Genomic DNA, 16,826 nt, shown 5'->3' with positions numbered 1-16,826 from the left:
GTAGTGAACGTAATGATATTAACAAAGAATGTTTTAATCTCATTACAGACGGCACATATCCGTCTATAACTAAAGACGAGCCAAATACAATACCACATTCCTAATAGGACAAACAACAAGTGGGGTGATGGGGGACACAAATGTCACCACTTTCAAGCTATTTGACCCGTCTTTAGCTATAGACGGATATATCCGTCTATAGCAAGACTAGCTGATAATATTAATAGTGGGGTAGTGAACGTGTCTCATAATTTGAAAATAAATTTTACATTTAATCATAATAACAAAAAAACGCATAGAAAAATATATTACTAATAGTAAACGTGTGAGTTAAACAACTCCAACATAGTTTATTTCATTGAAAATAAAATTTAACGGTAAATAGAGGTAGCCTGGGCGAAGCCGGACACCAAACCTAGTTTTCTTAAAATTGTAAAATAATCTCTCAATAAGCTTATTGAGAGACCCGACTCTTAAGAGACCTACCCTTAAAACAAACTTTTGGCATTTGCTAGGTAAAACTTGTCATGTGTTTTGTTGTGATCACGTAACAAGTCAGAAATCATAAACCCTCTTCAAAACCCTCATTTCCCCCCAAATCTTCACCAAATTTCAATCAAGAACACTCTTTCAACTCAGAATTTACTGTTGATAATCGGCAATCCTAAGCGAAGATCATAATTTAATTCTCTCTCTTCTCAAATCCGAAACGAGTGTTTCGTTTCGTATATGATCATCATTCTATATGGTCAAACAGGTGTATTTTTGAGTTATTGAGTTGATTTTTTGAGTAATTTGGTGAATTGAATTGTTGTTGGTAGCTTGGTTGAAGAGTTAAGAACAATAAACACTTAAAAGGGGGAGAGGTGAATTAGTTGTACCTTTAAAAATTTTCTCCGTTACTTGGTTAGAAATTAACACAAGAAAAAACTATTCAATACTAACTTGAGAAACTTAATGGAATGTAAGTTCACAAGAGATACATCAAGTCTATGCAACTTAATGGATTGTAAGTTCACAAGATAACTGTTCCGGAACAAAAGTGTTTGTTTCACACAGATGATTATTTGAGTTAGTCAAAGGAGCCTCACAAAATTTGAAAACCAACATAACACATTTGAATTGAAGTTGCCGTTGTGCGATAAACTAGTCTCGTGCGAAAAGCAGATATTCGTTGAAATTTGTTTAATACTTGTTATTTGATGTTGGAATTGATTAGGATTTAGGGTAACTCATGAAGCGACCCTAAACACGTGATAGAAGGACCGGAAGAAGTAGAAACAAGACTTGGTACGACCTATCGAGCGACTCACATTGAACCAGGAGAGGAAGAAACATGACCCGGTTAGATAAACCAGCCTCACAAATTTTGAGGAATAACAGTTGACCTTTAATGTTGCCAGTGTGCACTAATTAATTAAATGAGACGTAAATCAGATACTCGTTAGTAATGTTTATATACTATTTTTTTTGAGATGAAAATGAATAATGTAGCTCGTGAATCGATCCCGGGAACATGGTAAAAAAACCAGGTAAAAAAGAAACACTTCTCAGAACGACCTCTCGAATAGGTCAAATTGAAGTGTATAATACACGTTTTTCGGATTCTAAGGTTTAGGAACAAAAATATTCATAAATCACACGAATGGTTTTTCGCGTCAGATAAATGAGCTTACATAATTTGAGGAGCAACAGAAGACATTTAAGACTCCTAGTGTGGGATAAACCAATTCCGTGCGAAAATCGGATACTCGTTGAAATTGATTTAATCAATATATATAACTAAAGGAGGTTTTTTTTTCTAATTATACTATTAGCATTAGAATTAGGAGATAATTAATTATTTATAATTTTTCTATTATAATTAGAAATATAATTTTCCTATTAGAAATGAGAATTAATTAATTATTTTACAATTTTCCTATTAGAAATAGGAAATAAATTAACAATTTATTAAGGCTTTTTTTTTCCTAATTTTACTATTAGAATTAGGATTAAATAGTTATTTAAAATTTTTCTATTACAATTAGGAATATGATTTTCCTATTATAAATGAGAATTAATTAATTATTTTACAATTTTATTATAATTAGAAATGATAATTAATAAATTAATTATGTACAAGTTATTAATATTAAAAAATTATTCATCAGTATTTGTTCACTTCCGATTAAAAAATGAGGTATTATGAGGCTAAAAGGCCCTACGCCGAACTGGTTGTGACAAATGTGCATGCATAATACGTACTACATGGAATTTACACATGTAAAGAGTAAAATGGACGCTGAAATATGCCCCTACGTCTTTTGTTATTGCTAATGTCATATTTAATTATACATAATATGAAGTTTATTTTTCAAATGTCATATGTATTTCTCCTACTAATTTTAAAGTTACTTCCCTCACAATACACTTCAACTTCTATTGATAATTTATTATTATATTATTTACATTCATTTGTCATTATATAAAAGTATATTAACCAAAATTTAAATAAGATATTTACAAATTATTGATAAGTATAAAGTTTGATATCTATTTTTGAAGGAGTATTAAAAAATAAAGAAAGTTGCTGCTATTTTGCGAATCGAAATATAATATTACGACAAATGAGTAAATGTTTTGAAAAACTTTATTGTGCGATTGTTTTACAATTTAAAGTAAAAATGGTACCACGAGTAATAAAATAGATATGAATGAGGCTTGAAGGTAAATTAGATACACTTATTATAGAAATATGTATAAGGTTAAGATTCATTTCAAGCAACGATCAACATTAAAAAAAAGTCATGAAAAACACATAAAAGGGTAAGAGTAGTCTTTTCCTAACATAATGAAGACCGTCTCTCTCAAGCTTTTCTTCTGACAAATTTACATGCGTAAAAAACGGTACTATTCAATTATATGGAGCAAACTAATTATTGTTGATGCTATATATTTTTTTTTTGTGTGTGTAAATTGAGCACATAATCACTATAATTTAGGTAGAGATACGAATTAGGGAAGGATAAGACATATTCGTCATGCATAATACGATGTTTTAACCACCTTTAGGTAAAAAAAAAAGAAAATAATTTAACCTAAAAGGGGGCCACGTACTTGCCAAATCTTCTATAGTTCTCCACCGCATTAATATTCTCATGAAGTTTATGACATTTATTTCATACTAATAAAAAAAATGATTATACTGCTTCATACAATTTGTGATTTATAACTTTTAGCTAACTTATTTGAACTTGCTTAAATTAATATATTTTAAGTGAAGAATATTAATTATAAATATGATAAAGATAAAGTTTGATCTTTAATTTTCTCAGAGATAAAAAAAACTCAATTTTTATTTTCTTATAATATACTAATTAAAGGTAATAATGTAAAACAGGAAATTACACCACAATCTACTATTTCAATATGTCGATGATCAACACTCAAAATAGCACATTAGTTATTTAAATAGTGTAAAAAACTCTCAAAATGCTAAAAAAAATGTTCAATCTGCCGTTATCAAACAAAACCTAAGTTTCTGCATTTTTTTTTGTCATGTTCAACTTAATCTTTACAGGATGTAAAAATGATGAAGTCAGAAAGTAGCGGTTAGTTTTCTGTTAGTTAGATGGACTATATGTCTATATTCCATTTTATTGTGAAATTTATCGCACATTATTTTAATATCCGTGCAACGCACGGGCAAGAAAACTAGTAGTTGTTATTTTTGTGCTGAAATTGAATAGAGTAACTCCCGAAACGACTCTAGACACGTGGTAGAAAAACCGGGAGAGATAGAAACAACATGTTACGGCTTCTCGAAGAGCTCACATTGAACTGTATAAGACCGGACTGACCCGGACCGGCCGGTTGGATCCGAACTTCAACGTTACAGCTAGGGTTGTTTATAACCGGTCTGGTCTGAACCAAATAATACAATCAGGCCTGATTTCCCGACCCACAAAAACATGGTGACCGGTCTCGATTCCACAAATCCTTAGTCTTAATTATGGTAAAGGAAATATATTCATTAAAATTTATGAGGAATACCCTAAAAATAAAAATTTTATATACTAGACATGTAACACGCGGATCAATACTAATTCCCCATTTTAGGGTTTTTTGATATATACAACCGATTGGATCGTATTTAATTATTTAATATCTTCCATATTTAATTCTTTAAATACAATCCAATGAGTTGTATATATCAAAACCCTTAAAAAAAAAAGAGAGTAGCACATTGAATTGAAAAACAATAAACTTGTCTTAACTACACAAATAATATGCTATTTGACCCATTTTGTCTTAAGCGTACCCATATATCCGTAAAGAGGGATGTATCGTATTGAAAACCCTAAACCCACTAACTCAAAGTCCATGGCCCAAAGCCCCAACCCCAAAATATCACCAAGAGTCTCACACTCTCCCTATAAAATGCGAGCATCCTCATATGCGAAAAACCCTACTCTTCGCTGCCTCCATTTCACATACTTCTCTCTCATCAATTTCTAGGGTTTCCGTCTATTCTTCTTCAGGTCTATCTCTTTAATCCTCTCAATTCAATTCATTTCTTAATTACTTTTCTTTAATCGTTTACTTTGAATGTTTAATCGCCTTATTTTGATTCATCTTGCGATTCATTGCTTGTTAAATCTTGATTTATCCTTCCGATTGTTGATTCAATTGATTTCATTTCGAGATTTATTGTTTGTTGATTTGTTTATTTACGATTTCTTCTGTTTTCAATCGATTATGTGATGTTCGTCTCATATATGTGTTTTCAATCGCATGTTTGAATGTTTAATCGCCTTGTTCTGATCTGTAATCTTACGATTTCTGCTGTTTTCAATCGATTATTCCAGATCTGTTACTTTTGATTCATACTTTTCATTGACAGAATTTATTTTTAATTTGTTTATTATACTTTTAAGATTATTATAGATTGTGTAATATTTTAGTCAAATAATCGTATACTTTCGATTTAGTTGATTAATTTGATTTAATTTAATGTTTAGTTTTCGTTGATTTGTAACCTTACGATGTTTGTTGTTTTCAATCGATTTATTTTCCAGATCTTTTACTTTTTATTTAATATTTTTCGTTCATAGAAATGAATTTCGAACTATTGATAATATTTAAGATGATTTCACACTAAGAAAACTTTTAGTCCAAATTCTTTACATAAAGATGTAATGTTTTTCGTCGATTGGTAGCTCAAGTAAAATCGTGTGTTGTTTGTTTAGTTGATTGATATTCTTGAGTACATGCTTTCATCATTAAGTGCGCTGTTGCATGTTTCGTTTCGTATTGTTGAGAAATGTAGAATCGTTGTGAGTGTTGTAATTTGAAGCTCTTCAGTAAATATTCGCATATTTCCAAAACTTCATGACTCATTAAAAGTTTTGTTAACCTGATGTACTGAAATACATGCGTTGTTCTCACTATTAAGTGAGCTGCTGCATGTGTTTTTAGGACATGACGGAAAAAATTCAATGAATTGGGAACTGTAGCCAAATTTCGAAGGCAGGAGTTTACAAAACTTCCATTTGTTGGTTCAAATCCGACCAGTTCCTATATGTGTCTTGTAAAGTTGTTTCTGTATGATTTTTGTTTGATATTCTTGCACTGAATAATCAAGAACAATTAATAATGTCTCTGTTTCTATGCATCTTAGCTACGAAGTTAGTAATTTCAATGAATGCTGTGTTTGTTATCTCGAATGATAGTTGATTCATGTTATTCATTCAGTCCCTAACCTCGATACTTTGACATTGGTGTTTCTTTGTTTGTTCTATCTTGTGTGTTGTTTGTGCTAAATTTCTCAAACTTCCGTTTGTCGGTTCAGGTCTGTTCAGCTTCTATATTGTGAAATTATTTTTCTGTGTTTTTTTGCTTGGTATACCTGCACAGAATAATCAAAAACGACTAATTATATTTCCGTTTCTTTGCATCTTTTTTGTTTCTGATTCATGTTATAGCTCTGATTCATGTTATAGTTGCTTATCCATCTTTTTGTTTTGGTATCTGGAATGTTCCCTTCAATTCGTAACCTTGAAACATTGACAATGGTCTGATGTTGTATTTTACTTTGTCCTCCATGTGTTGATATGTAGTTAATACCTTAGTATTGTTATTGACTGATTTTTTTTTGTTTTTGTTGTTCAGCTTTTGTAAGAATTTACCATGGGTAAGGAAAAGATTCATATCAGTATCGTCGTCATTGGACATGTCGACTCTGGCAAGTCCACCACTACTGGTCATTTGATCTACAAGCTAGGAGGTATTGACAAGCGTGTTATTGAGAGGTTCGAGAAGGAAGCTGCTGAGATGAACAAGAGGTCTTTCAAGTATGCCTGGGTTCTTGACAAGCTTAAGGCTGAACGTGAACGTGGTATCACCATCGATATTGCCTTGTGGAAGTTTGAGACCACCAAGTACTACTGCACAGTCATTGATGCCCCTGGTCATCGTGATTTCATCAAGAATATGATCACCGGTACTTCCCAGGCTGATTGTGCTGTCCTCATTATCGACTCCACCACTGGTGGTTTTGAAGCTGGTATCTCTAAGGATGGTCAGACCCGTGAGCATGCTCTTCTTGCTTTCACCCTTGGTGTCAAGCAAATGATCTGTTGTCTTAACAAGGTCTATTTTCTTTCTTTCCTCGTAATGTTAATTTTTCCGCATTTTCGTTTTTTTTGTTTACTTGATTCTGACACTCGGGTTTTCTTGTGACAGATGGATGCCACCACTCCCAAGTACTCAAAGTCCCGTTATGAAGAAATCGTGAAGGAAGTCAGTTCTTACTTGAAGAAGGTTGGTTACAACCCCGACAAGGTCCCATTCGTTCCCATCTCCGGATTCGAGGGTGACAATATGATTGAGAGGTCCACCAACCTTGACTGGTACAAGGGACCAACTCTTCTTGAGGCTCTTGACCAGGTGTCAGAGCCCAAGAGGCCCTCAGACAAGCCCCTCCGTCTTCCACTCCAGGATGTGTACAAGATTGGTGGTATTGGAACGGTGCCTGTCGGTCGTGTTGAGACTGGTATCATCAGACCTGGTATGCTAGTGACTTTTGGCCCAACTGGGTTGACCACTGAGGTTAAGTCAGTTGAGATGCACCACGAGTCGATGCCCGAGGCTCTTCCAGGTGACAATGTTGGATTCAATGTGAAGAATGTTGCTGTCAAGGATATCAAGCGTGGGTACGTTGCTTCTGACTCAAAGAATGACCCTGCCAAGGAAGCTGCTAACTTCACTTCCCAGGTCATTATCATGAACCACCCTGGTCAGATCGGTAACGGTTATGCCCCAGTTCTCGATTGCCACACCTCCCACATTGCTGTTAAGTTTGCTGAGCTTGTCACCAAGATCGACAGGCGATCAGGTAAGGAGCTTGAGAAGGAACCCAAGTTCTTGAAGAACGGAGATGCTGGTATGGTTAAGATGATTCCCACCAAGCCCATGGTTGTCGAGACCTTCTCTGCGTACCCACCCCTTGGCCGTTTCGCCGTGAGGGACATGAGGCAGACCGTTGCTGTTGGAGTCATCAAGAGTGTTGAGAAGAAAGACCCCACTGGAGCCAAGGTCACCAAGGCTGCTCTTAAGAAGAAATGATTCTGTCTGTCCGTCTCATCACCTGGCATGGTTTTTATCAGTAGGGCTTCGTTATGCTGTTTTGTTGTTTTGGTTGTTATCGTACTCTTGTCTTCACCGTCTTCAGGCATCTGTTCTCAGAATTGGGTGCTTGATCGACGATGGGACGTCTTTATTTGGGTTTTAATATTTTGAGTCTAGTATTGGGTTGTCCCAATAACTCTTGATGTTTTCGGATTATCAGTCTTTTGCCGACTTATTAGAACTTCATTTTGATGATTTATACCTGGTTTGCTTGATTTCTGCTTTCTTTCTTTCTTTCGTATTAGTTGTGTTTTGGCCCTTAACAGGTATCAAGTGTTTCAGTAATTGCTCTTCTTTCTGAAAATGGGAATCTATTTGTTGCATTACTGGAACTAATATGCTTTGCTAGATGAGTAATGAGTTGAATCGTCTACTTGGAGTACAATGCCTACATGGTCTACACTAGCCACTCTGCGCTATTTTAGACGGAGAATCCTTTGGAACTTTATGATTGATTCTGAAAGAAAAGTATGATCATTGTTTCCGAAAGAGAAATTGTTTTTAACTACTCGGCCTAGAATGGCATAATGATCTCTAGGAATGACGGTGTCCATATACAGCGTATATGATGTGTAAAATGATCAAATTCATACTAGTGAGGTGAATCGGCTTCAATGTGGCAGCGAACAAGTGAGGGACGTGTTTGTGAGTCGGGTCTTTGTATTATCGTACATATATATATATATATATAGGCTTGGTTTACTATGTTTAAGGAAGGAGGGCAGCAACGACTGAATATTAGTTGAAATACGGTATGGAAAATGAAGAACCTTAGTTACTTAATGTGCACGTTTCCGCTACAAGGCTAAACTTTGGGTTGTTAATTAGAGGCACCTGCTGATGAACAAAGCCCAATAGTTCGGCCTTTTGACTACGAAATCCATAAGGTAGAAGATCCTTCAACTATTAATGATACCCCATTTGTTGACTTAAGTGACTAACTCTCTTGTAATTAGAGTCATTAGACCTGACAAAAGCAATCGGACCCGATTCATCCAACCCCAAAAGGCTGACGCGAGAACTGAAATTCACACGAGCTACATCACCTGAATGTGACCCAAAACCCGAATTGACCCGACCTGTCTCGAATATGACCCGAGTTTTCTTGACCCGTAACTGACCCGACCAGAAAACACCTAACCCGAAAATGTCCCAACAAAACATAACTTTTATTGAACTGAAAAGACTTGAAATGGCCTCTCTTTTCCATTGACCCGAAAATGATGTAACCCGAAATAACTCGACCCGCTTGAGTCGAAATGGACCTAACCAACCAACCCGAAGCAACCCCTACTCGAAATGACCCGACCCAAATTAGCTCGAGAGACTTGAACTAACCCGGCCATAACTAGACTGACCCTAACCGTTCCGATTGACCCATTTACCTGTGAACATCATCAATAACAGGCAATTCATTCTGAAGGAACGACCAATTGAACTATCCTGCTTTCCAACAACAACTTCAAGCGAAAACTTTGGCTTGACATTAAGAATTGGTTTAGTTGTTTTACAAGGCTCGAAAGGAATGGCAACAATAAAACGAAGAACTATGTCGACAATAGATAAAAGAGAGCAGAACAACATTAACAATGGATTAAAAGATAAAATGGCAACATTGCCTATCAGAGTAAAGAGGAGCGCTCGAGTAATTAAGTTACTATGCAAGCGAAACAAGGGATTCTGCCCAAGGTATTGCTTTAAAGCTGGTACCACCTTCCGGCAAACCAAGTACTTGAACCACGCTGATAGTTAGAGACTCGAGATCAAAACATATGACTTTCGTAAACTTTTGCAGGTCCCCTATGATTATTTTGCGTCCGTCTTTTGAACACTCGAGTCCAACAATTATCCTCCTCCTTTAGCATCCATATTTCAAAACCATTTTTAAACGTCATCGTATGTAGACGTCCCTTTAAAACCACCAATTTCACGAAGCAATTCCGAAGGTTAACTTGTATAGGTAATGACATCTCTTCAAACCTGTGACTCGATACATCAAATTGCATAAGCATTACGTTTTTTAAGTTATAATTAAAAGTAATCCAATACAAAGAGTTCTTACTAATATTACTGTAATATAGTTCACCATGAAAACTGCGAGTTGGGGTCTCAATCCTCGACCATGAATTATCTTTCAGTTTGTACAAATAAAATTCGGAATCAGTCCCCCCTCTGCCTCTTTCCCCAAAGTATTGGATAATACTGAGACCATCCCAAGCAAAAGATCGACTTAATCGGGTCAATCAGAATTTTTACTCTTAATCACCCCTTATTAACTTGACTCATTTCACCCTCCCAAGCAGAAGGTCACGACCTGGGTCAATTAATTCAATTATTTTTCACTTTTATCATTTCCCACATTCTCTACCTCACTAAAACCTCTCTCTTACTTTTTCCATCATTATTTACTAACTAAATATATACAAGTTATTTTTGTATTTTTCATAAAATAAAAGTAGTCCAATATGTTAAATATTAATTTAATGGGATACACTACTGGAAAAAAATTATTAAATAACATTGTTAAAATTTAAAAATTGAAAAGGCGATTTTATTGACAACAAAAAAACCCGCAAATATAATTAAAAAAAAAAGCGCATACATAAGATAAAAAAAACATGAAAATAAATAATTCTAAAAGTTCCAAACTAATTCTACATAATAAAAAGAAAAGCAAAAAAAAAAAAAAAAATTGAACAACCAACCAGAGAGTGACAACGTATTGCGTGAGACAGTATTGCGTGAGACATGATAAATAATTCTAAAAGTTCCAAACTAATCCTAAAATCGTCACTAACGCAATCATACGCAATTAAATCGTCATAGCGTATTGCGTGAGACAGTAGAAGTCTTGGTACTAGTTTATAGCCCCGGGTGGCAGGGTTGTACAGCAAGAACTCTTTTTCTGTCCTAAAACAGACAACTCCATTGGATATACCTATAATCTCGAGGATACGAAGTTTACTACGGTTATCATAGAAAAATGGCTCAAGAAGGTTGATGACGTCGGGATGTATATCAAGTTTAACAAGGGGACGTTGAGGGTGGTCGACATCAAAACAAGCGAAGAAGGGCTTACCGGAATAGAGTAGAAGTTTGCTAGAGTTTTGGACTAGTGGGGATCGACGTAGATGGAGTTTGACAAACTCGGGATGGATAATCAGGTTGAGGAATGACTTGGAAGCGGACTTAAAGCGTAGAAGAGTCTTAACAGGAAGCCATGATAAGATCTCCTCTATAATCTCCTCTGGAAAAGACATATTACTTCTTGTTTGCTTCATCTTTATAATAATTGTAAAGGAAACCTGTTAAATTATTGTTTAATTATGAATTACTCCTCCGTCCCAGTCAATTATTACAAAAACAATAGCAAAATAAAGGACACTGTACAAGAATTTAGGTGGTTCAATAATCAATATGATAGCTATTCAAGGGAAGTAGGGAGAGAATTACAAATTACAAATATTTCAAATTTGTCTTTCTCTCTTAATTAATCTAGAATATAATCGGACCATTATATAATATTATTCCACCTAAAACTAGATACCTAAACTAATTAGGAAATACAACGATTCCAAATCCATGTTGGCACTACTGTTTGTGAATAAGGAGACTCGCCACGCATGCATTGTCCGTCTCCTAGAGTTCTTCTTTGTCTTTCGCTTAGTTTATTTTTTGCTCCATCTATAAATCTCACTCTCACATATCTAAACTGAAAACACTTCGAACGAGTTATATTTTAACAATTTTCACCTTGACTTGGACAATCGGATCTACGAGCATTCGAGCAACTTCCAGTCAACTGAGCCATCCATGATCCACCATAGTCACACTATGATTGCCGATACCAGTCCAGCTCAAACAATGAGACACGTCGGAGTCTAATGCGTACGTTGAGGCATAACGCCCCCGTTGGGGCTCCTTTCCCGTGCTCACGCCGGAGCACTCACACCCTCGCCAGGGTGATCTTACGGCTCATCGAGTCATCGGGACGCGCTAGCTAATTGGTTACTCCTTATAAAATCGCCTCCATTTAGGCTTGATCAGCAATGGTATGTCTCCATATGGGCTTTAATATTTTGAGTCTAGTATTGGGTTGTACTATTGGGCTTTAATCTTATTTAGTTGGGCTTTGTACTATTGGGCTAGTCTTTTACTAAAAATGCTGCTATAGAACAATTTATGTTTCGGATTTTCAGGCTTATTATCGATTTATTTTAGAACTTCGTTTTTCTTGTTTTATATCTGATGCTACCTGAACCGAATGTCCACAGAGAGCATATGTAGAACGATCAAATTAAGACTATCTAGCGAGACAAATCGGCTTCAATGTGGCACGAACAAGTGAGGTATGGGTTTGGGAGGGGTTTGGGAGTCAGGCCTTTGCATTATCGTAAAAATAAACACAGGCTTATACTCCCTCTGTCCCGGTCATTTGTTGTCCTTTTCCATATTTGGGTGTCTCAGTCATTTGTTGTCCTTTCTATTTTAAGAATGAACTTGATGAGCAATTTGATCATTCTCATTCAATTTGTTCCACTTGTCATTTAGTTATTGGCCTTTTCCTCATTCTTTGGTCTTTGTGCCAAAACGAAAGGACAACAATTGACCGGGACAGAGGGAGTATTTTACTATGTCGATCAGGAAACAAAAACGTCCCAGTTTAAGGCGAAGGAGAGCAGCACGACTAATTGAACTTATCCCGCTTGACAACAACAGCAAATTTTGTATCGCAAAATTCGGCACTTTAATAAATTTTCAGTGCCTACAGATATGTCTAACCGATAATATCAAGTAAAGGTAGGTCTCTTAAGACTCAAAGAAAAAAGAAGAGAGCTCGAGTAATTAAGTTACTAAGCAAGCGAAACAAGGGATTCCGCCCAAGGTATTGCTGTGACGGTTTAGTAAAGACCATAGATAGGTCTAACCGATAATATCAAGTAAAGGTAGGTCTGTTAAGACTCAAAAAAAAAAAAAAAATGGAAGAGCGCTCGAGTAATTAAGTTACTATGAAAGCGGAACAAGGGATTCCGCCCATGGTACTGCTGTGAAGGTACCGCCTTCCGGCAAACCAAGTACTTGAACCACGCTGATAGTTTGAGACTCGAGATCACAGCAAATGACTTTCTTAAACTTTTGCAGGCGCTCAGGCCCTATGATAATTTTGCGTCCATCTTTTGAATAACCGTAAAGCGAGGGGGAAAACCCTTTCAACGAATGAGAAGATAGCTTATATTCCCAATCGGAGCAGTAGAACACTCGAGTCCAACAATTGTCGTCCTTTAGTATCCATATATTAAAACCGTTTTCAAACATCATCATATGTAGACGTCCCTTTAAAACCCCCATTCCTATAATCCAACTCCGAAAACGTATAATTTGTATAGGTAATGGTATCTCTTCAAACCTGTGACTCGATACATCAAAACGCATAAGCATTTCGTTTTTTGAGTCGTAATTAAAAGTAATCCAATATAAAGAGTTATTAGCAATATTACTGCTAGATAGTTCACTATGAAAAAGGCGAGGTGGACACTCAATCTTCGACCATGAATTATTTTTCAGTTTGTGCAAATAAATTTCGGAATCCTTCAGCTCTGTTTCCTTAGCGTACTGTATAATACTGAAAATCTTAAAATCGTCACTAACGCAATCGTACACAATTAGCTCATCACGGCGCCATGCGTGAGATAGCCGTCTTGGTACTTGTCTATAGACCCGGGTGGCAGGGTTGTACAGAGTAATATTTTCTGTTGTCCTAAAACAGATCACTCCATTGCATATACCTATAATTCTCGGGATACGAAGTTCGTTACAGCTATGTAATGGCTCAAGAAGCTTGATGGCGTCTAGATGTATATCAAGTTGAACAATGGGACGTTCAGGGTGGTCAACATCAAAAGAAGCGAGGAAGGACTTACCCAAACGGAGGAGAATTATGTTGGAGTTTCGGTTACGGGATCGACGTAGATGGAGTTTGACAAACCTGGAACTGATAATCAGGTTGAGCAATGACTTGGAAGCGGACTTAAAGCGTAGAAGAGTCTTAACCGGCAGCCATGATAGGATCTCCATGATAATCTCCTCTGGAAGAGACCGATTACTTCTTGTTTGCTTCATACTTGCAAAACTATAATTCTAAAGGAAACCTGTCAAATTAGGGTTTAATTATGAACTAGTATAGATCCGCGCATGGTATATAATGTATTATTTATTAAATCGAGACGACATTAATTTTTAATTTTGTCAGGCAGCCATGATAAGATCTCTATAATAAGATCCTCTGGAAGATGCATGCTACTTGTTTGCAAATTAGGGTAAATAAACTCGAGGTTACACCATAGAATATATATCCTAGATAAAATTTACCCTAATGTATTTTGGGATTCGCTAGAGATATTCGTCTAAGGTGAAGTCCTACCAAATAGGGCTGCACACCGATTAGGATCAGACCGGAACCGGAATCACTAAAAGTGTTGGACTAGAAACTAGACCGGAATCGAGTAGCCCCCTTAAATTTCAACAGTTGCAATGAAGCCCCTCAATTAACTTAAACAAAAAGTGAAATTTAATCCCGATTTTTATTTTTCACTAAAATCTCGACAAAAATTCATTTATTACTATTATACTACTAATAATACATGAAAACTACTAATTTCAACTTTATTAATTTATATACAATTAATTATTCATCTAAATAATAAATTTACATCGCTTTACAATAAACAAAATAAAAACGTGATAATGTTTCATGAACTATTATTACATTAATGAAATTGTCGGATAATCATAAAATTATTAGAAATACCCGTTATTACAATTAACATGCCTGATATGGCCTCGTTAAAAATCATTTAATCTTATTTATTTCTGTAAATCGCACAGACGGTTTATAGGGTTAGTTAAAGCGGTCTCCCAAATTTTAAGAAATAACGGATGACATTTGAGGTTGTCGGTGTCTGATAATTAAGTGAGAGACGGAAATCAGATACTCGTTAAAAATCATTTAATCTTATTTATTTGGAGATGAAAATGAATAATGTAACTCCTGAAGCTACCCCAGACACGACCTCTCGAACGGATCAAATTGAAGTGTATATAAATACACGGTTTTCGGGATTTCAGAGTCACAGAACAAAATTCTCCGAAAATCACACAGAATGATCCCTAGATAAGGTAAACCGGCCACACAAATTTTGAGGAGCAACGAAAGATATTTGGGGGTGCCGATATGCAATTAACCAGCATTCAATGAACATCGGATAATCGTGAAAAATGGATTAATACTCGTTATTTGGACCTGAAATCGAATTGGGTAACCCCAGAAATAACCTCGAATAGGTGATTGAAAATCCGGGAGAAAAAAAACGTGGTCCGTTACGACCTTCCAAACGGCTCAAATTGAAGTGTATAAGACACGATTTTCGGGATTCCAGAGTCCCGGAAAAAAAATTCTCCGGAAATCACACAGAACGTTCCTCGGATCAAATAAAGTGGCCACACTAAATTTAAGGAGCAGTGGAGGACATTAGGGGGTGCCGATATATACCATAAACCAACATTTTTCGAACCATGGACAATATTGAAAAATAGATTAATACTCGTTATTTGGACCTGAAATCGAATAAGGTAACTCGTGAAATGACCTCGGACACGTGGTTAAAAATTCGTGAGAAAAAGAAACGTGGTCCAGTACGACCTCCCGAACGGCTCAAACTAAAGTGTATAATACACGGTTTTCGGGATTTCAGAGTCCCGGAACAAAAGTCTTCGAATATCACACAGAAGGATCCTCATATCAGATAAAGCGACCACACAAAATTTGAGGAGAAACGGTGGAAATTTGGGGGTGCTGGTATGCGATAAACCAGCATTCGTCGAACCTTGGATAATCGTGAAAAATGGAATAATTCTCGTTGTTTGGACCTGAAATCGAATTAGGTAACTCCACAAATGACCTCGGACACGTGGTTTAAAAATCGGGAGAAAAAGAAACGTGGTCCAATACGACCTCCCGAAAAAAAAAAATCGGTATGCCATAAACCAGCATTCGTCGTACATCGGATAATCGTGAAAAATGTATTTATAATCGTTATCCGAGGCTGAAATCGAATAGGTTAACTCCTGAAATGACCTCAGACGCGTGATAGAAAAACCGGGAGAAAAAGAAACAGGGTCCAAAGATTTACCTCCCGAACTACAAATTGAAGTGTATAATACAGGGGTTTTTGGGATTCCAGGGTCCCGGATCAAAATTCTCCGGAAATCAGACGGAATGTTCCTTGGATCAGACAGAGCGGCCACGGAAAATTTGAGTAGCAACGGAAGACATTTGGGGGTGCCGGTATGCCATAAACCAGCATTCGCCAACCCTCGGATAATCGTGAAAAATGTATTAATACCCGTTATTCGAGGCTGAAATCGAATAGGTTAACTCCTGAAATGACCTCGGACGTCTGATAGAAAAACCAGGAGAAAAAGATACAGGGTCCGGTACGACCTCCCGAACGGCTGAAATTGAAGTGTATAATACACGGTTTTTCGGGATTCCAGGGTCCCGGATCAAAATTCTCTGGAAATCACACAAAATGTTTCTCGGGTCAGATAAAGCGGGCACGCAAAATTTTAGTAGCAACGGACGACATTTGGGGGTGCCGGTATGCCATAAACCAGCATTCGCCGAAACTCGGATAATCGTGAAAAATGTACTAACACTTGTTATCCGAGGCTGAAATTGAATGGGCTAACTCCTGAAATGACCTCGGACGCGTGATAAAAAAATCGGGAGAAAAAGAAAGAGGGTTCGGTACGACCTCCCGAACGGCTGAAATTGAAGTGTATAATACACAGTTTTTCGGGATTCCAGGGTTCCGGAACAAAATTCTCCGGAAATCGACAGAAAGTTCCTTGGGTTAGATAAAGCGACCACGCAAAATTTGAGCAAAAACAGAAGACATTTGGGGTGCGGTATGCCATAAACCAAAGATTCGTCGTACATCGGATAATCGTGAAAAATGTATTTATAATCGTTATCCGAGGTGAAATCGAATAGGTTAACTCCTGAAATGACCTCGGACGCGTGATAGAAAAACCGGGAGAAAAAGAAACAGGGTCCAAGATCGACCTCCCGAACGGCAAATTGAAGTGTATAATAC

General features: G+C 36.5%; 2 protein-coding genes across 2 annotated transcripts; one reads left to right on the top strand and one right to left on the bottom strand.

Moving 5' to 3' along the window:
* Window positions 1-4,367: 4,367 nt before the first annotated feature.
* LOC141593002 (elongation factor 1-alpha-like) lies at window positions 4,368-7,870 on the top strand. Its single transcript, XM_074413923.1, has 3 exons — window positions 4,368-4,523; window positions 6,154-6,633; window positions 6,727-7,870. The coding sequence occupies exons 2-3, from the start codon at window positions 6,172-6,174 to the stop codon at window positions 7,606-7,608; spliced, it is 1,344 nt and encodes a 447-aa protein (XP_074270024.1). The 5' UTR covers window positions 4,368-4,523; window positions 6,154-6,171; the 3' UTR covers window positions 7,609-7,870.
* Window positions 7,871-12,670: 4,800 nt separating this feature from the next.
* LOC141591366 (F-box protein CPR1-like) lies at window positions 12,671-13,860 on the bottom strand. The gene has a single exon (XM_074411681.1). It carries the CDS (start codon window positions 13,789-13,791, stop codon window positions 12,679-12,681), a length of 1,113 nt encoding a protein of 370 aa, XP_074267782.1. The 5' UTR covers window positions 13,792-13,860; the 3' UTR covers window positions 12,671-12,678.
* Window positions 13,861-16,826: the final 2,966 nt, after the last annotated feature.

Source organism: Silene latifolia, chromosome 7, assembly GCF_048544455.1.
Source record: "Silene latifolia isolate original U9 population chromosome 7, ASM4854445v1, whole genome shotgun sequence".
NCBI lineage: Eukaryota > Viridiplantae > Streptophyta > Magnoliopsida > Caryophyllales > Caryophyllaceae > Silene > Silene latifolia.
This window is presented reverse-complemented; position numbering and strand designations above follow the sequence as displayed.